We start from the raw sequence: 26,343 nt of genomic DNA, 5'->3' as shown, positions 1-26,343 counted from the left end.
CATGTAGTCCAAGTAGGCATGCAATAACCTTCTCCCTATAAAGGTACTATGTGTTAGATTCCTAGCTAAAAGCAGAATAACTAGAATGACTAGTGAAGCTGAAGAAATATCCGCAACCAGCAGTGGATGTCCTGTAGTGCATGCACACCAATCAGATGGTAGATAGATCTTACCTGCCACAAAAAGCAGCCCAGTGTAAAGCCGTCCATCCACGTTCATCACGAGAATTGACTCCGACACCAGCTGCTAACAGAGGAGGAATGGCCCACTCATACCCCAATGCAGCTACCATGTGTAAAACCCCGAGACCATGCTCATCAAGCGCAGTAATACTTTCTCCATTGGACTTTCTCTGTAGCCATTGATGAAGTGCATATTTGAAAAATGTTTGTCCCAGCATTACCTTCGCATCCTCGTAGGGGTGTTGGTCCCTTCTAATCAGAGACTCAATCTGACTCCAACTAATGTCATCAACCAACAAAAGGTCTAGTTTTTCATTCCGTTGCTGAGTAGGAGCAGTATTGCTGGATTGTTCTTGTTCTTGAGTAGATGCTTTGTCTTCTGTTGTTAGAAGATATTTGGCAAGTCTTGTTTGATGAAGCATAGCTTGTTCTTTTTGTCTTACTTGTTTGTCTGTCTCTAACTTTCTGTCACTAATCAGCGGCTTTTCTGAAGACTCAACAAAGGACTTGACTCGAAATTCAAACTCCTTCACATTACTACAGGAAACTCCATCACCACATGTTACACAAAATGAGAATCTTCCTGGTTCAAGAGGAGGAGTTGTACATCGCAAGATGCCAGGTTGTAAAACATCTGCCGGTACTTCAACATCCCCAAACTTACAAGACCACCTTGCACCTGAATAGTTCCTTGTAGAATCCAAGAAAACACCAATTACCAGAACCTGAAAATATCAAGGCCAACTTAAAGATGATATGCCTCAGCACTTCCTTTAGATTTCAAGAAAAACATAATAGAAAAAAAACCTTTGTCTTTCCAAAAGCATACGACCATTCTGGTGCAAAATCTACAATGTCCAGCAATATTTCTGGGGCAGTGTGAAAACGAGTTTGCTGTGGCAAGCTTGAGGCATTGGGAACTGCATACTGTATTTTTGAGATGTTTCCCCAAGAAGTCCCCACAGTGGGAATTGTTAAGTCTGTAGAGATAGATTGCATAAAAAGAGAAACCGTTGGTGACAAAAGACCATCGTTTGTTGCTTGTATTTCCTGGCCAGAAGAACTGTGGTCAGTTATTAAAGCTTAGCAACTATTGGAAGTTTGATTTGAAAACTGGAGAGAGCAGTATAAAACACATCCCAAATTTCAGAGATTCATAGAGCACTCAAAACGGATCATGACAAATATTTACCCCAGGTTTTGACTGTTGTCTCACAGCTGTTGGATACTCTGCATCTGATTTGTTTTCTAGGTCCAATGACCAGGCCTCATTAGAGGCCACACCTTGCCCCAAATATACTTCCGAGTCTCTCAAGGCCAGTTGGTCATTATAAGAGCCTGCTGCAAAATCAGGATTCTTCACAACTGCTGACTGTTGAGATGGTTGAAACCCTCTCCAGTTACCACCAGAGTTGTCCCCAGCTGAGAAAGGGCTCTCAAGTATATTAGACCACTGTATGGCTGCTAAACTATCTGCATAGCATAGACATAAATAAAGAGTCAGGAGACAAACTTGTGCTGACTTAACTACGCTTTAATTTAATGTGCACAGATAGTGATGGTTCAACAGCTAACCCAAAAAACCAAGCACCTATAAAATTATGTTGCACCTACCTTCCAAATCCTTATTTAAAGCCCCTTGTCCATATGGGTCTCGGCTAGTTGCTGTTTGAAACTGAAGCTCATGTCGACATTGGGAAATATTATTGACTACTGGATTTGATAATGTGGAACCTATGGGTCTTGAAGCATGCGCCATGGTAAATGCACCTGGAGCTACTGAACTTGGAGCATAATCAGTGCAAGCTGATGAATCCAAACCCATTGAATTTTCAAGCACAGATTCTGGAGATATTGTCTCTCTGAGCCTCTGATTTTCTCCAAATTCATCTCCGGAATCTACGTCAAGAAGGCCCTCTTGTGAGTTGTGACTTGAACTGACCACCTCAGATGGGCTTGAAATGAAGCTTGATGTTAAATAATTTGTATTTCCATACATCATGTTTGGGGATTGTATCTGTGAATAAGCTTGCCCAAAGTTTTCTTCGAATGTAGGGGGCGAAGCCTCAAGTCTGCTTCCCTGTTATGAGAAACGACAAATCTTTTAGTACCTAGAACCAGATCTAGCTAAGAAGCAATCTAAAAAAACTAACACAAGATTGTAAGAAGCACAACCTCAGTTACTTCGCGGTAATGCACCAGAACTATGTTCTCATAGCCGCTGAAGAGGAAGCACAAAAAACAGCAGTACGAAATTAGATATGAATATTTTTGTGCTTGACTAGAATGTCCACATTATAGAAAAAGGCATGCCTAATGCCCAAAATACCAACAGAGCGTAAAAACCGTAGATTCCAAAATTGTGAATTTATGCAACACACAATCAAGACACAACAAAACTTAACAGAAAAGAGAGGTTGAAACAAGATTATATAAAATTTAATACTTGAATTTACAACAGAAACACCACTTGAAAGTCCTTTACATCAAGTACAATAGAGTGCAAAGACTTGATTCCTTAATGTCACACTCAGAATATAACACAGATATATTAAACAATAGAGCACATTCTTCTTTGGTAAATAAGATACAAACTGGGACGTATTTCTACAGCAAACAGACCTTTAATGAAGCGATACACAACCAATTTAAACATTATCTTAAAAACTTGACAGCATGCGGCCTTAACTAGGCTGCATATCCACACAAAAATTGACAGATCATTATCTTTATTATGCATAGCTTGGATAATACCTACAACATCCCTAGTCACGTTGTTTGGGCTCAAGAATAGGTGCATGCTCGTATATAGTTAGTTCTGAGTCCATTGTCCACATATCCACTCCACTGAGGGGGAGGGATACATGCACCTTTGCTGGAAACACAATTTTCCCCACAGTGAAAGCCCTACCTTTGCCCACACTCGTGTTGCAAGTTCCTCTTCTTCTTGAGGCCTTTAGGAGCTATATGCTCCTTCCTGCATGATAATGACAAGATTAGCATTGCACAGGATTCAGACTTCTCACTTGAAGAGTGTGTGGTGGCAGAAGAAGCAATAGAGGATCCCTTGTCCTCCTCCTTTGCATGTTCACCTTTGGACAGACACTCCTCCGGAATCTCTATCCTTCCGAGGCTTCCCAATCACCCTAGTCAAATATGAGAGTCACCGATGGATCAAACAAAGGATGAAACCTTCTGCAAAGTGATTATGTCCATGAATGTTCCCCATGATGATGGTAGCTTTGAGAGTAGACAGGAAGAAAGCCATACCCTTAATTGTGGTGAACTCAATCGCAAAAATCATGGATGTCCATATTGTTGCTTCAGTGGGTCTTTTATTGCTATCAGATTCGATACCTACTTTGCTCTAGTTGGCCACGGCTATGAGATGTCATCATTTTGTGAACCCCGTGCCCCCCCCCCCCCCCCCCCCCCCCAAAAAAAAAAGAGCCAGGTAGTTAGGTACATTAGGACCCATACGTTAGGTACGTATACGATACGCGCATTGTTTGTCCCCTTGGATAAGATATGTAAGGTACGCAATGTCTTAAAAGAATACAGAAACTTATTTTATTACTAGCATTGTTGATCAAAGATAAAAGTTCATATAACTTACACATATAAAACTGAAATTTCAAGTGAGTCTACAATGATGCTATCAAAATATAAGAAAGAACTTGAAAGCACGAAGTATCGCTCGACTACCACATCTATGCTAATTGAAAATGTCATTTGTGAGACAAACCGATCAGTAGAATACGTCTTGTGCGTCCCGTACATATGGTATGGAAACAAGGGGTTAGGCAAGCAAAAGGATGCAACCATAAAAAAGAATAATCGCCCTCAAGTACACCTATGAAACTAACAAAGCGCTAAATCTCATTAGACACTGTTAGCATGCAATCATGCCCATGAATATTCACAGATGGAATGATTATGATGCAATAGCACATATCCTAGTCCACAGTAGATTTTGGATAACATTCATGAATCATCAATATCGTTATCCCCATGTGATCTCAGATGTGCGTCTTGACTTGCACAACACCTATCTAGTCATCACATCCAAGGACGCACTGGCCTTTCTAAAGATGTGTTTGATGGACTAGAGTTGTCTTATGTGCAGGATCTGCACACCAAACCTGTTGTAACGATTGGATGGAGTACCCAGATTGTTACGACGGTTGCGCTCACCCCGGCTTCACGGTCGGAGCACATCCCATGACCAGGACTTCTTACTACATTGTCAAGGTTCATTGTCAAGGTTCAGTCTGAAACCCTAAAAATTCCTGCATCTTCGAGCCATAGATTGTCATCTTTGCTGGACATATTGCAGTTTCCTTTTGCAGCCTATGTATGATTTAGACTCTGCTAGTGATATGGCAATCATTTTGTCTTTAGCTATCAATCTTACATACACACTATGTATGCTTTATGGTTTATCACTATAATTATTGTTCAACTGTTCCTGCTAGGGATTGACAGCATTGCAAAACAGCAAAAGTTAGCTGCCCGGCTTGCATGAATTTCTCACTTTAAGCATTTTATGATTTAAAAGGTGCACAATTTCCAAACACAATCAAGGGAAAACAAAACTCCATATTTTTTTTTTATTTTTTTTTTTTGAGAAAAAGATCCTTCTATTAGTTAATGAAAACTGCCCATTGGGCTACTACATCCACCTCTGCAAGAGAGGGCTACAACAAGCATGGTGGGGAGACTCTCCCAATGAGAAAACAGCATATGTACAATGGGGCTAAATCAAGAGATGGGAGGAGGGAAAAGCCACACAGGTGGACAGTAGTGCCATCTAAGCACCCCCTGGACCATGGAGTAGAACAGCCCAGGGCGCCAGAGTCGAAGGAAAGCCTCGCGGCGCTCCCGCATGCGGTCGGAGCTGCCCTGTAGTCCCTCAAGCTGTCCTCTGAGAGTATGGATCAGCTCTAGCCAAAAGTCACGAACAGTCTCTGCTGGTGGTACAAGGCGAGCCTCAAAGATGCGGAAACAACGGGCCCGCCAGATGAACCAGAGAGCTAGGCCGCTGATGAGCTCCCAACACTCCGCTCTCTCACTGCTCCACTCCTGTGGAATAAGGTCCGTAGCAGGCTGGAGTGTAGGTCGACCCCCCTGTATCACTATCATCCTGCTGGTGGAAGATAGCTCAAACTGAAGTGCCGGGCCCGTGAGGGTGGACCAAGCCGCTGCCCCCCAAGTGTACTGTCGAGCCGTGGAGAGGGCAGGCATCAGCCGAAGAACTCGTAGCCACACCTGCTGGGCCGAGGGACAGTCCCAAAGACAGTGACGCTGACTCTCCACCAACTGGTCACAGGCTGTACATGCGGCCGAGAGACCACTATGTACAAGCCAGCTCCCTACTACTGTGGCTCTGTGTGCAACCAACCACTGGAACAAGGTGACGCGCCTCGGCTGTCTGGAGTCCCACAGCCTCTGCCAAAAAGCTGCCAAGAACTCAACTGTGAGACCCTCCTCCTGCCAATGACGTGCTGCAGCGGGGCGGGCCTCACTCTGTGCTGCAAGTATATGACGTCCAAGCCGAACAGTGTACTGAAAGAAAGGGACTCCTGGGCGGTCTGCAGAAGAGAATGGGTCCCTCCATAGCCACTCACCAGGATCCCACTGTACTCGTGCCAGTGGACAGCACTCCCAAGTCCATAGCCTCCAGTGTCCTGTCTCAAGAGCTGCTGGGTCAGGGTCTATGACGCAAGTCCTCCCACAGATGCCCACAACTCGGATCCTCTGGAAACAACACTCTGCTACCTGCGGGGCCTCTACTGCAACTCTCTGTAGTCGTCCCTCACCCTGAAGCTCGAAGAATAGGGCTGGGACAGTCTCTGAGCAAGCCCTGACTGAAATGAGAACCTCCAGTCGTGTGGAGGCTCCCATCCACCGGGGTGCTACTGGCTCGAGAGGCGTGAGCCAGTCAGCTGGAACTGACTCTGAGATGTCCTGACACATGCTCTGAACCCCTCTCATGCCCTGTAGCTGGACAACCTGCACCTCCTCTGACAAACCTGTGAACTCTAGCCAGTCACCTAGAGAGTGCGCTGGACCTGCTGGCATGGGACCCCAAGAAACATGAGGCCTACTCCCAACCAAGTGGCCTCGCTGAGTGCTAACCATGGGGTTCCAGACGAGGGGCTGCCGTAGGCGCTCCTCCGTGCACGTCGGCTGTCTCTGCTCTAGGCCACGCCGTAATAGCTCCCAAGAACGAAGCAGACTCATAGCGAATCGGTCCTCCAGTCTCCTGCTCAAACCAACTCGACGCAACTCTGTAAAGATCCATCTGGTCGAAGGTTGCCAAGGGCCTCCTGACTGAGGCACCCTGGCACGAAGCCTCTGCAACAAGAACTCCTTCCAGGGCTCCTCGCCTGGAAGAAGTCCTCTGACGACAAACTTCCCAAGAAGGGCTCTGCTCTGCTGTGCTGGATCAATGATCCCAAGCCCTCCCTGAGAACAAGGAAGTGTGATGACCGACCAAGCCACCTTGGCTCGGGCAATCTGAGTGTCGCGACCTGACCAAAGGAAGTTCCTGATCAGCCTCTCTACCTGGCTGATGCAAGAACTCGAGAAGATCCAGCAAGAAGTGATGTACCACATAGTCGCCAACAACACCTGGTTGGCAACTACTACTCTACCAGCCAGCGAAAGTCGGGCTGAGCTCCAATGTAACAGCTTTCTCCTGATGGACAGGAGAAGAGGAGCAATCTGCTGCTCGGGGGACAAATCCAAACCAACCTGACAACCCAAGTACCGAACTGCAGTCCCTGGAGGAATCCACCTGAAACCCTCTCCTGGCATCCAATCTGGCACAGGAGCACTACCAACCGAGAAAGCTACTGTCTTTCTCCAGTTGATCAATGCGCCCGATGCACAGCAGAAGGTCTCCAAAGCCTGCCCACATCTGTGTAAATTGGCCTCATGGCCCTCTAAGTACAAGGCTGAGTCGTCGGCAAACTCAGCGTCCAGAAGCTCATCTCCCCGTAGAGGGAGTGCTAAGCCCCTCAAACCAACCTGCTGTGACACCAAAAATCTGCTCATCGCCTCCGCATAGAACAGAAAGAGAAAGGGGGCAAGAGGACAACCCTGTCTGACCGATCGTGTGAGCATGAAGCGCTCACCTCTACCTCCTGCCAAAAGCACCTGACTGTGAGCCTGTCTGTACAAAGCTGACACCCCTCTGATCCAAGCCTCTGAGAAGCCCATCCTGCGTAGCGTGCCCTCTAGAAAGTCCCAATCGACTCTGTCGTATGCCTTCTCAAAATCGAGAAGAAGAATCACAAGGTCCTCCCCACGGAGCCGTGCAAGGGCAGAAGCCTCCCAAAAAGTGAAGATGTTGTCAAGGATACTGCGTTCCTTGACAAAACCTGTCTGAGTCCCATGTATAAGCCTCCCAAAAAGTGAAGATGTTGTCAAGGATACTGCGTTCCTTGACAAAACCTGTCTGAGTCCCATGTATAAGGCTCTCCAAAAGTGGCTGAATCCTCAAACTCAAAGCCTTGGCAAGAATTTTGTAGGCTGAGTTGAGAATGGTGATGGGACGCCACTGTCGAATCTCATCCAAGGAGCCACCCTCCTTTGGAATGAGGTAAATCAGGCCCTCACTCATGCTATCCGGCATCACTTCTGTGTGCAGAATGTACTGAAAGGCACTACAAAGATCTAGGCCAAGCAGGTCCCAGTACTCCAAGAAGAAGCTGGGAGTCAGCCCATCCTCACCTGGACAGCTACCACGAGGGAGGGCCCTAAGAGCCATGTGCAGCTCCTCAAGCTGAAGAGGTAACTCAAGCCTCTGCCGCATCTCCTTAGTCACAAGACAGGGCATCTGTGCCCAAACCTGCTCCCTGCATGCATCCTGTCTCTCTGACTCGGGCTCAGCCGACAGTAGCTCACGGTAAAAGTCAGTAGCGACTGCACGCATATCCTCAGGCTCACAAACAACTGACCCATCGGGTCTCCTCAACTGATTGACCTTGGCATGCGAGTGCCGAGGTCCCACTGTCTCAAAAAAACCACCTGTCACCCTGTCACCCACCTGAGTCCACTGAGATGCCTGTCGATGAAAGGCAAACTCATGGCGCCTCTCCTCTGTGCAAGCAAGCTCCTGTCGAGCCTGTTGTAACTGCTCCTCCAACCATGGACTGTCTGGATGCTGCTCCTGCATCCTCTGTAGTGAAGCAATGCCTCGTCTGAGACGCTGCTCCTCCTCTCTCGCTGCAGTCCGTCGAGCCAGAGACTCCTGGAGAAAGAAGTGGCTAAGCTGAGCTAGGCCTGAGGCCACTCTGTCTGCAGGTGGAGCCTGGCTGTCCATGCCCTCTGTCCATGCCCTCTGTCCATAGAGCCTCGACCCTCTCTCTGAGTGCTGAGTCCAACAAGACCCGCTCTGGGATGCGAAGCATCGTGCTCCCACTCCTCTGCCTATCTGCCACTGTGAGAATCACTGGTGCATGGTCCGAGAAGGATGTCCCTGCCAGGATGCCCACTGATCCCCCAAGTCACTGAAGTGGTCACTAGTGTAGAAGCGATCTATGCGCGATAGATTCACTCCTCCCACTCTGCGGTCCGATCTAGAGAAGGCAAGACTCTCTGGAGGCCTCACAAAGCCAGAATGCTGCCATGTATCCGAGACCCTCAGCGTCATACAAAACCTCTCCCAAGCTGCTAACTCGACTCCATGCACAGTAGCATGGCTGCCTCCGATCCTGTCAGAAGGGTCCTCCAACATGTTGAAGTCCCCTCCTACACACCACTGGTCAACCTGTGGCAAAGACTCAACAATCTGTGACCAAAACTCTGCACGAGCACTCGCCACATTGGACGCATAGATGTTCAGGAAACCCACAAGGCTACCCTGAACCTGCATAGTAATCCACTGAGCCCTGCCTGGTACAATAATCCCTCTGCCCACAATGGCCTGCTGTAGTGAGTCCGCAATCGTCATGCATACCCCACCCTGGATGCCTCCAGGTCCAAAAGCAGCTGACCAAAAGGTATCATAGCGTCCACGCAAAATCTGACCACATCGCCGAATGCGGCTCTCAGACAAATGGTGCTCCTGAAGCATAAGGAGATCAATCTCTCCTCCCACAAGGCAACGCTGAAGCTCCTGACGCAATCGGCCCCGCTGTCGCTGAAACTGGGGCCCACCTAGTCCCTGCACGTTCCACGAGACGATCCTCATGGGGAGCGAGAGAGAACAGATGCTGCCGCAACAGCAAGACGAGCTATCTTCGTAGCAGGCTTGGATGGGGAGTAATCCGCATCCGAGCGTCCTCTAGATAGGCGAGACTGCAGTGAGTGCCTGGTCCAAGCCCAAGCAGAGCGAGCCGTGCGTAAAGCAACCTCCTCTATCCAGGAGTCCTCATGAATGAATACATAACAAGGCAAACACTGCGTATCAGCAAAAAAGTACACCACAATGTGTCTACATCCTGCTGCGTCTGGGGGTGTCACCGCAAACTTGGCCAGTGGCCACAACGTCTGCAGCAAATCTGTAACGCCAAGTTCTCCCATGTGGTGAGAGAACTCGAGAACCTGTGTATGCAACCATCCCACCACTGAGTCGAGGGACCACTCTGTCTCAGTCCTGCCACAGAGGGGGAAGGAGAAACCAACTGCTGAGTAGCGGCGAGGAACAAAGCGTGGACTCTGAAGCAGGCTGCCTCGTGGTCTGCTGCGGAGTCGCCAAGAAAACGAGTAAACCCGTAATCGAAGAAATCCCAGCGGCGTCGGAGGTCAATGCTCGTCAAACCACGCGGGATAGCTGTAAGAGAAGATGTTTGAATCTGCACAGGGGGCCGCATGTAGGGCTGACCCTCTCTCGCTAGGCGACTCGTGGCAAAGGCGCTGCCAAGAGATCTCCTGAGCCGACCTGAAGCGAGGGGGGGGGGGGGGGGGGGGGGGGGGGGGGGGGGGGGGGGGGGGGGGAGAGGAGAAGAGGGGTGGGGCGGTAGAGACATGGGGGGGGGCGAGGTGGGGGGTGAGCGGTAGCAGAGGGCGGGGGAGGGCATGAGGATGAGGAGGGGAGATCGGAAGGCGGAGCGGCTGGCGAGGGTGAAGCGGAGGTGGAGGCTGGCAAAGGAGGCTCCTCCTGCTCAAGAGGCCCAAAGCGGTTCCCCGTGGGAACCCACTGCTGCTGAGTAGGCACCTGGGGGCCACTCTGAGTGCCAGGCTGTCGCTGTGGCCCCTGACGTCGACGGCCACGGGCCTGCTGCCACCCCTCCTCCGCTGGAGCCCCAGGCTCGGAGGGTGGCGCTGAATCTGTGCTCTGTGTCGCTCGCTGTGGCTGCGGCCCAGCCTTGGCAGGTTGGGACTGAGGCTGGGGTGCGGGTCGTGGTCTCCTCCGTGGACAGGCCTTCGCTAGGTGGCCCATCTGTCTGCAAATGAAGCACTGGTTCGGGAGACCCGAGTACTCCACACTCTGTCGAAACCAACCCCCACTCACCCGAGGCAGAAGGATGACCTTCGGGAGCGTGTGGGTATCTCTGACCAAAACTCGAACTAAAGGGATGCCAGCCGCCTTGGCAGCTACTGATGCTGCCGTACGAGGTGTCTCCAGGACTGTCCCGATGGCGGAGCCAATCCTGGAGAGAAGTGGAAGGTACTCCCTCCGTAAACCCGGAAAGCAGACTGAGATGGGAATGTCTGCCTCCTCTACTAGCACATCCGAAGTCGGGTCAAAACCATGTCGCCACTGTCGAAAGTGGGCGCGTGATGCTCGGATGGCCAGTGGACTCATAGCAATGACCTTGGAGGCCATCTCGGAAGTCTCGAACTCAATCTGGTAGTACCCCCGTCCGAGAATCTGGACATCCAAGATCTTGCCCACCTCTGCGAGAAGGCGGGCCTGGAGAAGGTCTCGCAGCTCTCCTCTGCTAGGTCGAGTGCCGAGAACCTTGCAGATGACCGAAGTCGCCTGCAAGCGCTTTACCTCTGCGGCAAGGCTCGCTTGCTCTGTCGGCGAAAGAGCAAGTCGAATGGTGGGCTCAGCGGGGTCGGGCGAGGGGGCTTCAGGCGAGTCCCTCTGTGGCGAAGCTGGAGCCTCCATCTGTGTCTACTGCTGTGGCATAAGAAGAGGACGACGGGAGGATGCTGCAGAAGGGCGCGCAAACACTGCTCCAAGGAGTTGGAACAGATGCCGAGAGTGCCGAAACTGCAGGGAGCAACCGAGGCGGGGGGCCCAAACTGATGGGTGAACGGGCCGAGACGGGGGGGGGGGGGGATAAAGCGGGTTTGGGCTAAGGGATGAGGGCGTGAGGCGGCAGCATGGGATGAGGCTGAGGGCGGGTGGCGGCAGCAGGGGGCTGAGGGCGGCTGCAGGGCGGGCAGAACAGGCGGGCAGGCGGGGGGCAGCGGGGGGGGGCAGCGGGGGCAGAGGGCAGCGGGAGGGACAGCAGGCGGGGGGCAGCGGGGGCTGGGGCAGCACGGGGGGGGGCAGGGAGGGAGGGGGGGGGGGGGGGGGGGGGGGGGGGGGAGGAGGCGATGGCGATGGCGCAGCGGGAGAGTACAGCAGCAGCGAGCTCGTCCAATCCACAGGTTCTCCGCGTTAAAAAAACTCCATATTTTACTCACAAATGCCTGGTATTTTGCCTCAGTTGTGTAAAATCTATGTTCTTGAACAAATACACAACTCTAAATTTATTCCCAACCTCTAAGCACATACTCAAATCTTAGTTTTAAGGTTCTGGAGAATCCAAAATTTATACCCCTCAAGCAGCCAATAGCTTCGACGCTGAAAACTTGGATTATCCTCCCCATGTGCGTAATAACAATGGATAGCATCCTTGTTTCCAGCCTTGAAAATAGAAGCAAAAACGGAAGATGAGTTCAATATTCACTACACAGCACCACTAACACACACTTGCTTATCCACAAGAACTTTGCAAAAGGAAACAGACGTCGCTGTATTTCCCGTTAAAATGGTAAGTGTAGAAGAAAATCAAATTCGCGACTTTTAACATTATAGTGCATAGAATCCTAACTCAAACTTTTGAGAAAACGAAAACGCAGCCCTTGCTTTTATTTTTTAATTTTCACAAAACAACAATGTAACCTTAATTCTCAGCCTGTTCATTTTCCCTGATCTTTATTCAGAAAAGATAAACACAAATGCATACAATAAGGGGCTCTAAAAACCTGGACTAAACTCACTACAAGATTACGTGTAGGGCCCGCCACTCACTGACTGCAGAGGAGGAATTAAAAAATGTCCTTGGTTACTCACTTTCAATTTCTCATGAGCTTCACGAACTGTTCTTCCATCCCTCTTTTTCCTCCAATTGTGGCCATCCTTTCGGAAGTAACGAAGCTTGTTGCGATCAAACAAGAACAGCGAACCACCTTCCAAATGTACACAAATTTTAGTTTAGCCTTACATCTACAAAATTCTTACTCCCTCCAGAATGCTCTCCTTCTGATTGAGTGATCGGAAGAGCAGATCAAGGGGGGAAGAGGTGGAACATAGACATGAAATTTCCTCTTAAAAAACACATGAACAATGGAAGGTATGAATACTGCCTGACAATGGGGATAAAATCAAGATGCTATGAACACAAGCACAAGTAGTCCTCAGAAATATGGGCTTCCTCACTTGAAGGCTTTACTGGTGAAGCTTCTGAAAGGGTAAGCTGGTGATGATTGTTCAGGATTTCACAAATTTCAGCAGGCTTCAACCATCTTGTCGATGCATCAAGTAGCAACTGCTTTAGATTGTACTCTACAAAAGAAAAGGAATGCATAAGTTTTAGGAGTTCAAGCTACATTCTTGTCCTAAAGAACAAAATAATGCAGCAATAAATGACTGGAAAAGGAAAACATCTATGGAAAAGAAAAGAGGCAAGAGGGGGGGGGGGGGGCGCGGTTCTCTACTTGCTAGCTCACGAATTTGCCTATGTTCGGTTGTCAATAGCTATCTCATGCATCTGCCTACACCCTAAGGTTGCCTAGCAGGCCCAAGCACACCAATATCTCTGAGCATACAGGATAAGCTTTCGTTTTTATATGCCCCTAGTGGCTATTATTGACACTTTCAGAATTCGTTGTTACCTAGGTCCACACTCCGATGCAAAAAAATTAAATACTCGTATGTTTCGAAAAATTATCTTTTCATAATCGTATGCAAGTATAGTTGGGATAGCATATGTAAACTTTAAACATATTTAGACCCATTCATTGTGTGGAATAAGTTAGATTTGGCTTAGAAAACTTACATAATATATCACCTCGTACATTTTTTTGAGTGCATTTTTCAAGCTCATTGTGATATCATATATGCCTCTATCATCTTTGACTACGAAAATACTTTATTTTCATATGTGAAAAAAAGTTCATGTATGTTTGGGATAATCTCTCCGAAACATACTTAAATCATATTTTTATACTTGTATGCATTTGCCGTATGTTAGTTGTATGGAAAAACTATGCTCCAGTGAACCAAATAATTTGACATCGGCTACTATAGCCTTGATGCACTCAGTAGCAATGTGGGCATCAGAGTCGGGGTTACTATGGATGATTGGAGATAGGTAGAGAACCCTTATGTGGTACTGTCACAAACGATCAATTGCAAGTGATCTGTCCCCCATGACATCTTGAAGGCAAAGTTTATAGCTATGGAGATTAAGGTCCTTTTTGAACAATTAGGGAAATGGATCCATGGCTCAGATCACATATAGAGCATGGGAGGTATCACAAAGGATGGCAGCGTAGGGCACTCGCCACCAATCATAAGCGATCAGTAAGATGATCACAAACAAATGTGCCATTGCAGCAAACATGAACCGACTCCAAGAAGACCCACTCCAAGATCAGCAAAACAATGCCAGCCACGGGAAACGTGACTATTCGACACCGTTGCTAAGGTGACAAAGAAGAAGCCACCTAGAAGACTTGGAGAGAAGCCAAAGAAAATCTACCCAAAGAAGACCCACTCTAGGATCAGCAAAACGATTCCTTGCCAAGGGAAACGTAACTATGCAACCTTTGCAAAGGTGACAAAGAAGAAGCCACAAAGAAGACTCAGAGAGAAGCCAAAGGGGTGTTAGAGTTTGTCACCGCCTAAATGGGGCTCTAGTTTCCCACATACTGGAAGGTGCTGCTAGTGCCCCAATTTCTGCCACAAGCGGTAGGACTTCATAAACGCCTTAACACTAGTCCTGTAAAAAAAAAGACCACTTTTGCAGCTTTAAAGGGACTTTTGTAAAAAATATGCCGATCTTTCTCATGACGTCTAGACAAAACTTCTTTTTTAAAAAATACACCCAACACACAGTATGAGTTGATAAAAATAGAAAGGATACAAATCAACGGTTGAAGATGTCTTTCGATTACCTACTTCAAGGACTAATTTGTCAAGACACACAATTCTATTGAGTTATGTCAAAGATCAAATAATTCTTGAGCAGGCTCAAAATCCTTTGAAAAATCCCTCTATATGTATGTAATAAAGCTATCAAGCTTCTATGATACCTACATAAAGACTAACAATACTTGATACTCATTTAAGTTAAGTAGTAATTGCAGTTTTATTCTTACAAAAAGTGAATTTTTTATTTTTGGACTTTTGAACTCAAAACTGACACTCAATTTCTTCTTCACATCTCAAGTCCATGCATGCTCAAGAAGTTTCATGAAGTTTTTCTCTTATATACAAATGTTATGCTCGAATTATTTGAATCCTAGCATGAGCCAATTTACTGACATCAATCTGCCAGCAACTGGCACCCCTGGCCTCATACTTATAGGCACACAGCCCAAAAGCTACCCATAAGCATGTGCTATTTACAACTGACCCAAAAGTTGGTCATTGACCTTGCATAGAGTCACCGGAACAACACCACAACTGGACTGAAAACAAAAGACTGAACTTGAAATAGCACTAGAGTCAAGACACGCACAAAGGCAAATTCCACTCTCGTAGTTATTGGCCCCTTAAGAGGCTCTCCTTGCAGTATTTCTTTCTATATTGGTGAACAATCGCAGTTACAAAAATACTTTGTGAGCCCACTCACATCAATCTGCAACAATTGGCAACCCTGGCCTTATACGTAAACTACCAATTTAAAGCATCTGCTATTTACAACTGACCAAAAAGCGGGCTATTGACCCACGTAGAGGACCTGCAAATAAAAGTTGCACAAGAAAAAAATGCTGCATCAGCAATCCATACGACCTGCCATGTTAGCAACCATACACATGCCATGTCAGCTGTACAGACTGTCGCAATCTGTGCTGCAAATTGCAGGGGCCATACAGATGCCACATCAATAGTCCTGCGCACTCTCTTCTGGCTGTTTACTCTCTCTGGTCTCGGCAATCAGTGACATATCCCCCCGTGAAAGAAGAGTAATTGCCCTAGATTACACCTGTCAAAACCGACATAGCACCAAAGAACCGTAGACACTGACTTCATACAGCCATGTTCACGACCATCCACACAAGTCAATACACGCATGGCATTTCCACCCCTAAATATGCACTTAACCATATTTTAGTCCACATTGGATTTCAGTTAACATTCATTAATTACATTCACGTCCTTGCTTGCATTAGATTTCATATGTCTTAACATTCATTAATCAAATTCACATCCTTGTTCACATTGCACTTCAAATGTCTCATTGATCTGCGCTAGATCTATCCGATCATCACATCCATGGCCGCACTAACTTCTGCGCAGATGTCTTCAATGCACTAAAATCATCATCACCATCAGGATGGTGAGCAGGGATAAAATGCCACAGACATGCTACCTCACATGCACTCAATCACACATTAGAATTTGATGCACCAGCCCCTGACAGTATTTACTTATTAACTGCTCTTCACAGATACAACAGCCGAAAGGAGCACTCACTCAAACTCTTCAAGTGCAAGTGACTCCCCTTAGGCTTCTATTTAACGGCCCATAGCCTGCTTCTTTACAAAAATTGTAAAAGCCTACAGCTCAGAAGTCAATGCTCTCGAAAACCAAAGAAAAAGCTATTTCCACCACAATTCATGACACAAATTCTGCCGCCTTTTATGTGGCTTCCACATTAGTTTTTGGTCCCTTGATCTTGTGCCTGTTCGGGTCGACTCTATTCCTTCTCCCGTATGGGATCATGCCACATCATCGACTTGTGATATACCCCCCCCCCTTAATAAAGGTAATCGCCCCCCCATTACACCTGCGAAAATAAATCCGATTCTTGAGCACACACCGACTTCATTCATACATGCTGATGACCATTCCCACTAAACACCAATCCTCAACTTTGTCGAGCCGTTGCACCAGGTCTAAACCACCCGTAGGGATCTTAAAGATTTCGAATCCAAACAAGTTCAAATAAGTCAAAAAGGTTCAAACAAATATCAATCATATCAAAACAAATATCAAAAAGCACCAAAGCAAGGTTCAAATAGGAACAAACAAGATCAAACAAATTCAAACAATACCCAAACAGGGTCTACAATTAAAATATTCAGATGAGTCCTCCTTCAAACTAACTCTAAGGGCTATTGAACATCCCTCCTACTACAATGTTATCAAATGGAAATCTTAGCATCGGTTTGATGATGCCATGCATGCCCGATGAGCAATGCCCCAACTTAACTCTTGGAGAGTCTAGAAAAGTTAAAGCACAAACATTTGAAACTAATCCAACCGAAGTCATAGCCTTCTAGGTTGCTTTGTAGGTGGTTCCAATTGATAGATGTTATAGGACCGGTTTTCTTGTCGGAAAAGCAAACAGTTGACTCTCTGATACTACTATAACCACAAGGGCACCATCCAAAAATAACAAGTGGAACCAAACTTTAACACAATTGGAACAAACCTGTGAACACTTCACACTTATGGACGGAAAGAGAACTTCACACTTCGACACGGAGTGGCAGAGTTCCACTTCCAGATGCACTCGCCCCTAATAAGGCGCCCCTTACTGCATTGGGGAGAGCGATTGCACTCTTGTTGCCACAATTCGGACGTGGCATGACCTTGAACCGAACTTGAAGAGAGGGAATAGAGTAGGCAGTCAGCATTGTACCAAACTCAACAGATGACCCACCTTACCTTTGGCACGGTAGGTGCGAAAAGCCTCAAGGTATAGCTCTAACAACTAAGTCGTATCTTCCAAGTCATCCTCCTCCGTTTACTTGGCATTCAAGGCTGGATGACTCCAAAACTTGACCAAGTATATCTGGACCACTTTCCCTTTACTTTTCATTCCTATGTGCCAAGATCTTCTCAAATTAACGGATTTACTCTCTCTGCTACCTTTGTTTGCTCCTCAAGCACCGTATTCTTTGGCACTTGTCCCTTGAAAGGTCATAGAAAACACATGAAATTCATTGTGAATCCTCCCATGATCTAGCAACTTCATGTCCTTCTCCGAAGGATACATCCAGGAAGGTGAATAGTATAGCATAATAAGCTTTGAATAAAGCCTCTCCTTTCCCTTTATCTTTCAAAGTTTGCCCTTCTCAAACTATCCACAAGTCACGTTTATGCATATCCGCTACTCCCTTATGTGTGTCCCGAAGCTTCTAAGCCTACTTGACCTTGGCAAAAGATGTGGCAAGATCCTCAACAAAATGATCTGACTAGACGTTCTCGTCCTTGGTGCACAAGATAGGCAGAACCTTCTTGTCACCCTGGACAATCTCAAAAGATGCCTTTCCAGAAGAGAAGGGAACCATGTCCTGGTGTGTAAACTCTAATGCAAAGACATAGCACTTCAATAAGTCCAAACCACTCATTTGGTAATCTCTGACTAGTTTTCTACCCAAATTCTCACACAATGCCTGCCAAAACAAACTAGTCATCCTAAGGTCTCTCTATGACACAGTAGACTCTCGTATCCCATGATATTTTAAGATATGTGCAATGAACAACCTAGCAATATGGTCGGCTTTGATTGTTTCCTTCACTCCTTCCAAAACAAACTAGTCATCCTAAGGTCTGGGTCTGACACAGTAGACTCTCGTCTCCCATGATATTTCAAGATATGTGCAATGAACAACCTAGCAATATGATTGGCTTTTATTGTTTCCTTCACTCGAACAAACTGAGCATACTTTCCACGATAATCCAGATGCTATCATGGCCACTTTGAATCTTCGAAAGGAGGTCAGAGACAAAATCCATAGCAATACTCTCCCTCGGTCAACCTAGAATAGATAAAGGTTGTAGGAGTCCTAGGACTTTGTGCTTGTCATGCTTCATCTCAAGCATACCATGTAAGATCGCACACATGCAACTTCTGACTTGCGCTAAGGCCAATTTAAAGTAGGTCTCTACTGACTTGAGGGCCGCATCAATGCCTAGATGCCCAAGGTAAGGTGGATTATGACACTCCCTCAATGCATTCAGCCGCAAAGTCAGTGTCACACACAACTTGGTATTGTGCATCAATTGTCCTTGAGCATGTATCCTTGCATCGTCTCGCCATGAAGTAAACCAAATCAGAAATCCCCTTTGGACTACGTACATGCCCCACTACTGACTTTGTATAGAGCCCTGATCCCCCAAATCAACTCTTTGGGCACCCCCATCTCTTGCAATCTGCACATCAATCTAGCTCTGGGCACTGTATCAAAGGAGGAGAGAAATAAAAGAGAAGATGGGGGGAAGAGAGAGAGAGAGAGAGAGAGAGAGAGAGAGACGGGGGGGGGGGGGGGGCTCAAGCCCTATGGGACAACTTTGCAAACACAAGAGTAAAAGTGCTCTCCACATTCTGTCAAAAATGGGGGCGGGCCCCCCTCCTAGTAACAAGCAACGTTTAGGGTATTTCAATGTTTTTTCGTTTCAAAGTTGCCAAGAAGAAACAAATTGGTTTAGGGGGCTAAAGGATACATAATACCGAGAGTTGAGCACTTTATTTTTGCATTCAAGGGCACTGCATTATAAATAATGCTCAACTTTGAACCATCAAGGTCAATAGCAAGCAATAGGTAACTTGTCATAGGTCCTTTCTAGCCCATAAAATTTAGAGAGAGAGAGAGAGAGAGTGAAATGAAATGAAATGAAATGTTATATTAACGTCTTCAAAAGGCCATAGTGACCTATGAGACCAGAAAGTTACAAGGTGGTGGATCTGATACAAAGTCAGAGTAACAAAATAACCTAACAACAATACAAAACAAAGATATATATTATGGGATTCTAGATTGGTCGATGTGAGCTAAGCCGATAACTAAGCAAAAAAGGGCGGCTAGTTGAGATAGCCGAATCACAAAAGATCTAGCATCGGTCGTTGGCGAATCTCATCAATTTCCTCCATGGTTAGTAGTTTGACCGGGCGTCGTGCATACATGGCCAGTGTGCTCTGAATCTTTTGACGTAGCCTCCGTCGATGCTGTGTAGTCCTGCACAGTCGTGGGCGCCTGGATTTCCCCAGTTCAATCGCTCGGTCAATCAGTGTGCCTCTGGTGTGAGACGGGGGGGAGCTCTGCTGTGGGAGTGGCTCTTGCGGATGTCCCGTGTCTGCTCTGAAGAAGTCTGTAATCCGTCTTTGAGACTGGTTAGCCTAGCCATTCATCAGGCTCTCTTTGTGCCTGCGCAGCTCGAGCAAGAACGAACCCAGGCATCTTTGATCTTCATATCCCATTACTCTTGAGAGTGGTCCAAAACCCTCTCTGAACAAGCAATGGAAGCGGCCTCGTATCTCGTAGTAGATGGGGCAGCAGCATGTATAATGCAGCTCTGTCTCAGGTTCCATGTCACACAAGGGGCATGTCCTGGCCTCTGCTGGTACTCCGCTATATCTCCCAGTTTCAATCCGTAGCTGGTGAGACGATGTGCGTAACTGGCCAATAGCACACCGTATCCCATGAGACAGGTGGGTATCCATGTATCTGGGTCTCATCACAAAACCATCTTCCATAAGCTGGAGAAGGTGGTCTCTGTAGAAAGCCATCTTCGTGCCCAGTTCTTGTGCTGGTTGTATCCATGTCCTCTTGGTGTCTAGCTGGGTCAGGTCTTGGCGGATGAGCTTGGTGATCTCCGACTGTGTAAGAATGAGAGATGGTGCATCCAATGAGTACTGGAATGGTGGCAACTTGTCTATGCTGAACCCATGCGCCTGAAACTATGATGTCATCTCCCCATACCAGCATGTTATATCTCCTTGTATGGGTAATTGTTGGGAGGACTCAAGTGCTATGCAGGCATATCTGTCTTTGGGAAGTTCCCATGTGCGGTTTATGAAGGAGACTGATCTGGTGAGCGCCTCTATCACTAGTGAGGGGGCCGCTAGCTCTGCTCCGATAATGGCCCGTTGTACTGATGCCTTGGCTCTAATGAGCCGCGAGATCATAGAGACGAGAGGTTTCTCCATGTTCCCCCATCCGTCTGAGCGACCCGGCCTCCCGTGGTGATCCAGTGAAGGTCCCCATATCTCAGCCCCATAGAGCAATGCTGAAGAGCCACCAAGGTGTCAAAGAGCCAGAGCTTTGTCCGGGGCTCCTGAAACTGAACCTGCGAACACATCCTCTCCAATCTACCCAATGCTGCGTGGGCTCTAGTAAGTCTAGTCTCTGCTGCTCTTCTGAGTGAGAATGCAGGTCCGCTAAAAACCACTCCAAGGTAAGTGTAAGTGTCTGTGTACTCCACAGTCTCCTGGCCGTATGTGAATGTAGGTGTTGACCTCCTGATCCACTGTGGGGTGGTATTAAACACCATAACCTTGGTTTTACTCAGGTTGACAGACAAACCACTTTCGTGGGCAAACGTATGCAAAGCATCCAATTGACGTTGCATTCCTTCTGGGGATTCGGAGATCAACACTATGTCATCAACATATAACAAAAGTGGAATCCATGTCCCTGCCAACTAAGCACCTTTATCCCCATCGCTGTCAATGTAGTCAGAGACCTCATCCACATACATACCGAAAAGAGTGGGAGAGAGCGGGCAGCCCTGCTTCACCCCAATAGTGGAGTGAACCGGTGTAGAAAGTGAAATGAAAGAGAGAGAAATGAAATGTTATATTAACATCTTCAAGAGGCCAAAATGACCTATGAGACCAAAAAGTTACAATTGGTGAATCTGATACCATGTCTGAGTACGGAAATTATAAAGTTACAAAGAACTATCACTAAGACACTAAAGCACTAAGGAGAAAGGAAATGGGGAGGGGGGTTGTTATGGGTTTAGATGAAATCTCTCATCGGTTGTTGTCGGATCTCATCGACCTCCTCCATGGTCACTACTCTGGTTGGGCGTCTTGCATGTCGAGCTAGAGTGATCTGTATCTTCTGTTGCAGCCTTCGTCGGTAGTGGGAGACCCCCTGAGGTCGTGAACGTCTGGATCTGCCAAGCTCAGTGGCTCGGTCAAGCAGTGTACCTCTAGTATGAGTAGGCTCTGAGATCTGCTGTAATGACTGTCACCAGGAGGTGTATTTTTCCTGTTGCCTTCCGTAAATAAGTACTATAAATTTTTATTTATTTTTATTTTTACTTGTTTTCCCCGGAACCCTTGAAAAGGTGCAAGTGGACATTGCATGGACAGTGTGAAACGGCTGCGGCCGAATAGGTTTCTCACAGCGGGAGTCTGGGTCGGTCAGTCTGGGACTGGTCGAGCTAGTTAGCACTGAATTCTGATGAGTATGGAAGCCTGTGTGCGCCAAATGAAGTCTGGGCCACTCGAAAAGTCACTTATAACTTTATAAGTCAGTGGGAACTAGAGAATTAGCTCAAAAGGGGCAAACTGGACACATGGCGGCTCCGGGCAGTTTTGCCACTTCCAGCATGAAGAGGGGGCGCCCAATTTGAGAGAGGAGGCTGATTTTTGAACACAAGTGACCTACAGTGTGTGTGTGAGTAGTGGGTGCAGGTCTACAGCTTTAATGGAAAGCTTGCCTTCTCCTCTGTCTCATGTAGCGCGATGACTTGCTCTCGTGCATCTCTCTCCCCTTTGGCACATATGGTAATGCCCCACTAGTTGGGCTACTCAGATGAACATGTACAGTTCTCGGGGTTTATGCGCGTTTGCCAAGGCAAGAGCCTTCTGAACAGGAACCGGATTAGCTAATTGCTAATCCCCCACAGGTACGCACAGTTCCATCGCGAAAGATTGCGAATTCGGAGAGTTTTCTCACGTGAAAACTCGTCCAATTCACAGGGGAACTGTCCCATTGCGTGCGGGAGCCCTCGGGACACGTGTAGGCATGTTCGCTCCGCTAAAAACGATCCGAAACAGCGAATTACAGCCTGCTGTGTTTTTCTGCAGGTTTAGGGTTTCGCACCTAAACTGCAAGGGAACCCCGGGGGAGCCTCGTGAGAGCCTTGGGATGCGTGCACAGGCTTTTGGGCACCCGACAGTGAAAAACAGGGAATTACAGCCCGCTGAATTTATGTGACAGCTCACCAGAAAGCTTCCAGATAGCGAGGGAATCCGTCCTAGACAGGTGCTTTTGACCTACAAGGATTTTTGCGCCGTTATGCTGCCAAAATCAGGTCGAAAACCTGCGTTTTCAGCCCTCGCCAGGTTTGGACAGCTTTGTGAAAGCTTGTGCTTAGTGGTCGGATCGTCTACCTTAATTTGAATAAAGAAATACCGAAAGGGGCGCCAGTCTTTGGGGCCTACAGGGTGTCAGTCTCGTGTGCGCAGTGACATTCTAGTCGCTGGATGCAACTGTGTTCTCTTCCCTTCTCAGTGCTCTGTGTAAAGTTAACAGGAAATTGAAATAGTACCGCCCTCTACGTTGTACAGGCCGGTTATATGGTTCCATCGACGGGATAGTCACTTTTTCTTCAAAAAGTGCAGCGTGGATTGTTGTGGGTGAAAGCAACACAGAGCTTGTCGTTATGGCAGAGAAGAGAGATCAAGTACCTGAAGAGGGATCTTCCTCACATGGCACGGAGAAAGTTCCTTCAACTCTTCAAGAAGAGGACAGATTGTTTAGAACTCAACTGCGTTGCTGCATGGACATGTTTCAGCAGTTGGCTAACAACCCAAGGATGCAGGAGTTCTTACAGGCTCCGACACAGGGTTTTCAGCCTCCTACACAGGGCATGACTGAGCCGTTGCAGGAAAAGGAGATTTCCAATGCGCAGAGGACTCATGATGCTCGAGGGAAAGCCCATGTGGTTGAGCAACTAGCGGTGTCCAATGATCCAAAGCAACTTGCTTTAGCTGGACAAGAACCGTTTGTGAATGGTCAAGGGAGTAATGAACATGCTATGCGTCAGACCCTTCCATTACCTAACACTCATCCTGGTTATTTTGGAGGTGGTTCAGTGTTTCAAGCTATGGCTGGACCTTCCACAGGTTATATGCCAGGGATTGTGTTTGGGACAATGCAAACAGACATGGGTAACCCTATGTACGCGAACATGGGTGTCCAACCAGGTTTTCAGGCGTATGGCCAGTTTCGAGTGCCTAGAACACAATTTGGTATGGCTGGTTTTTCGCAGCCATACGTACAAAATGCTGATATGATAGGTAAAACTATTGATGCGAGTGCTGGAATGAACAATCATGGAGCACCAGTGTTATAGGCACCTGTTTATGATAATGTGGCTCCTTTGAGTCAGCTGAAGGATTACAAGGAAGGTGGGTAGGGAGTGAAGTTTGAAACTTTCAGAGGAACTGAGGATCAATTGAAGGCTTTGACCTTCATACAGCAATTCGATGCAGCTTATGCTGGAGGAAACTTCACGGAATCTTCAAAGATACGTAAGGATGCCACTTTCTTGAAAGGGAATGCGCTTCAATGGTGGACCGCATTGTTGAACCAGGGTCAAGCCCCAACAACGTGGGTCCAATTCAAGCAGCTTTTTGCGCCTGCATGGTTGACAAACACAATCCGCAACAGTACTTCTCAATCTGTTCTGACAATGGCACAAACCTGTAAGAGGTGACTGGCAACAGTGCGGCCCAAAACTGTTTATTGTACTCTTCCAAGTTCGCACACTGTTTAGCATTCAACTCGTGCCATTCTGTCATCACATCCACTTCAAAAGTGTGCGAACTTGGAAGAGTACAATAAACAGTTTTGGGCCGCACTGTTGCCAGTCACCTCTTACAGGTTTGTGCCATTGTCAGAACAGATTGAGAAGTACTGTTGCGGATTGCCCAAGAAAATCAGGGACTACTGCACAAAGACTACTGTCATGAATATGTTTCAGTTGATAGAGAATGCAAGAGTGGCCAGCAATCTGTCGAAGGGAGATTCCGATGGATTTAATAGCCACAAGAAAGGGTCCCAGGGCAAACAGTTTTCAGCCAAGGGCAATGTTGCAGTAAAGCCTTCTAAGCCTCCCACAAAGAAGCCCTCCACTGAAGAAGGTGATACATCCAAGAAGCAATCTAAGTCTTCTTCAGGACGAGGACAAGGACAAAAGAGGCATTTTTCTGGCAAAACTTTTGAAGAACGGAAAGCTCTTAGGGAGGCCAAGAAATGCTACATTTGTGAACAGGAAGGACATTTTGCAAATGAATGCCCACAGAAGAAGTCACAGGATAAGGATGACAAGTCAGACCATAAAGGGAAGAAGCCAAAGCCAAGTGCAGGACTTGTTCCAGATTTGGTTGGAGACCAGCCAAACACAGATGCCACGGAGCTGTGCAGAGCTTGGGGCAAAGTTAGAGACCAAACAGTGCTGGTTTTCTTTGATCCAGGAGCCCGTGCAAATTTCATATCACCAGAATTGGCATCATCAAAGTTGGGCATTCGTGCAGAGGAGATGGGTATGACAGGGGAAGCAGACTTGGCGCGCCCAGGTCATTCAGAGCCTGTTACTCCCATTTTGGGGAAGCTTCGTCTGCACATTCAGAGTTATGTGGATGCGGAAGAGTTTCATATTATGCCACTTGAGGGTTGTGATGTGTTACTAGGTATCCCATGGTGTGTTACAGGTTGCATGCTACGGTGGATACTTACAACAAAAAGATTACCCTTGTACATAGAGGAAAGACTCATGTCCTTGATGTAAAGCTTAAAGGCGAGTCTGTTCCAGTTGTTTCTGCTTCTGCTATTTCATCTGTAATAAAGAATCATCTTTTTGCGTACTTGATCTTTGCAAAAGAAGTACCTCAAGTTGTATCTAATTTGTCTACCTTAGATAAAGACAGGTCAACTTTTTTGAGTGGTTTCAGTGATTGTTTTTCGGACTCTTTGCCAGGGGAGTTACCTCCTGAGAGACCTGAGGATCATACCATAGATCTTGTGCTAGGTTCTAGTCCACCGAATAGACCACCATACAGGGTTAGTGTAGCCCAGCAGAAAGAGATTATGAGTCAGGTCAACGAGCTTTTAGAGAAGGGGCTGATTCAGCCCAGTTCATCCCCTTTTTGTTCACCTGTACTCTTAGTGCAGAAGAAGGATGGTTCATGGCGCATGTGCATTGACTATCACGCCTTGAATAAGAATACCATCAAGAACATGTTCCCCATACCAAGGATAGATGACATTCTTGATCGGCTTGAGGGAGCATCATTGTTTACAAGAATAGACCTAAAGAGTGGGTATCATCAGATACGCATTAGGCCAGAAGATGTCCATAAGACTGCGTTTAGGACAACATTTGGTCTCTATGAGTTTCTTGTTATGCCATTTGGTCTCACAAATGCTCCTGCCACGTTTAATAGAATGATGGACAGAATTTTTAGACCACATAGAAACTTCGCGGGTACCTTCTTTGATGACATGATTGTCTATTCGAAGTCTGAAGAGGAGCATAGGGATCACTTGACTGCAGTTTTCAATGAGTTACGTACAAACAGGCTACTCACTAATGCGAAGAAGAGTGAATTCTTTTTGCAAGAGATTCACTTCCTTAGGCACATTGTTTCAAAGGATGGGGTACGCATGGATCTCGCTAAAGTGGAAGCAATTAGGTCATGGCCAGACTTGAAGTCCGTACATGACATTCGAAGCTTTCTAGGCTTATGTTCCTACTACAAGAGGTTCATCCGAAATTTTGCTGAGATTGCTTCTCCACTCCATGCACTACAAGGAAAAGGAGTTACTTTCAAGTGGACAGCCAAGGAAATTTTAGCGTTCAAACACTTGAAAGAGAAGCTGACTTCAAATCCGGTAATCATTTTGCCAGATCTTTCGAAACCTTTTGTCGTTCAGTGTGATGCGTGTGGCCATAGTCTTGGTGCAGTTCTAATGCAGAATGGCCGAGTAGTCGCATATGAGAGCATAATTCTTTTGA

The 26,343-nt window shown here is 47.0% G+C and overlaps 1 protein-coding gene across 1 annotated transcript in view; it reads right to left on the bottom strand.

The window, feature by feature from the left end:
• The window catches only part of LOC147428157 (calmodulin-binding transcription activator 2-like), a 111,715-nt gene that overhangs the window by 60,679 nt on the left and 24,693 nt on the right, over positions 1–26,343 (bottom strand). Inside the window, exons 2-9 of the mRNA XM_086497557.1 lie at positions 12,790–12,915; positions 12,424–12,539; positions 11,906–11,994; positions 2,358–2,403; positions 1,797–2,262; positions 1,375–1,655; positions 990–1,232; positions 174–907 (exon numbers count right to left, since the gene is read on the bottom strand). Of these exons, the coding sequence (XP_086353683.1) occupies positions 174–907; positions 990–1,232; positions 1,375–1,655; positions 1,797–2,262; positions 2,358–2,403; positions 11,906–11,994; positions 12,424–12,539; positions 12,790–12,915 (2,101 nt within the window). The remainder of the gene's footprint in view (positions 1–173; positions 908–989; positions 1,233–1,374; positions 1,656–1,796; positions 2,263–2,357; positions 2,404–11,905; positions 11,995–12,423; positions 12,540–12,789; positions 12,916–26,343) is intronic.

This window comes from Adiantum capillus-veneris, chromosome 23 (assembly GCF_014529385.1).
Source record: "Adiantum capillus-veneris isolate H3 chromosome 23, ASM1452938v2, whole genome shotgun sequence".
In the NCBI taxonomy this organism is placed as follows: Eukaryota; Viridiplantae; Streptophyta; class Polypodiopsida; order Polypodiales; family Pteridaceae; genus Adiantum; species Adiantum capillus-veneris.
This window is presented reverse-complemented; position numbering and strand designations above follow the sequence as displayed.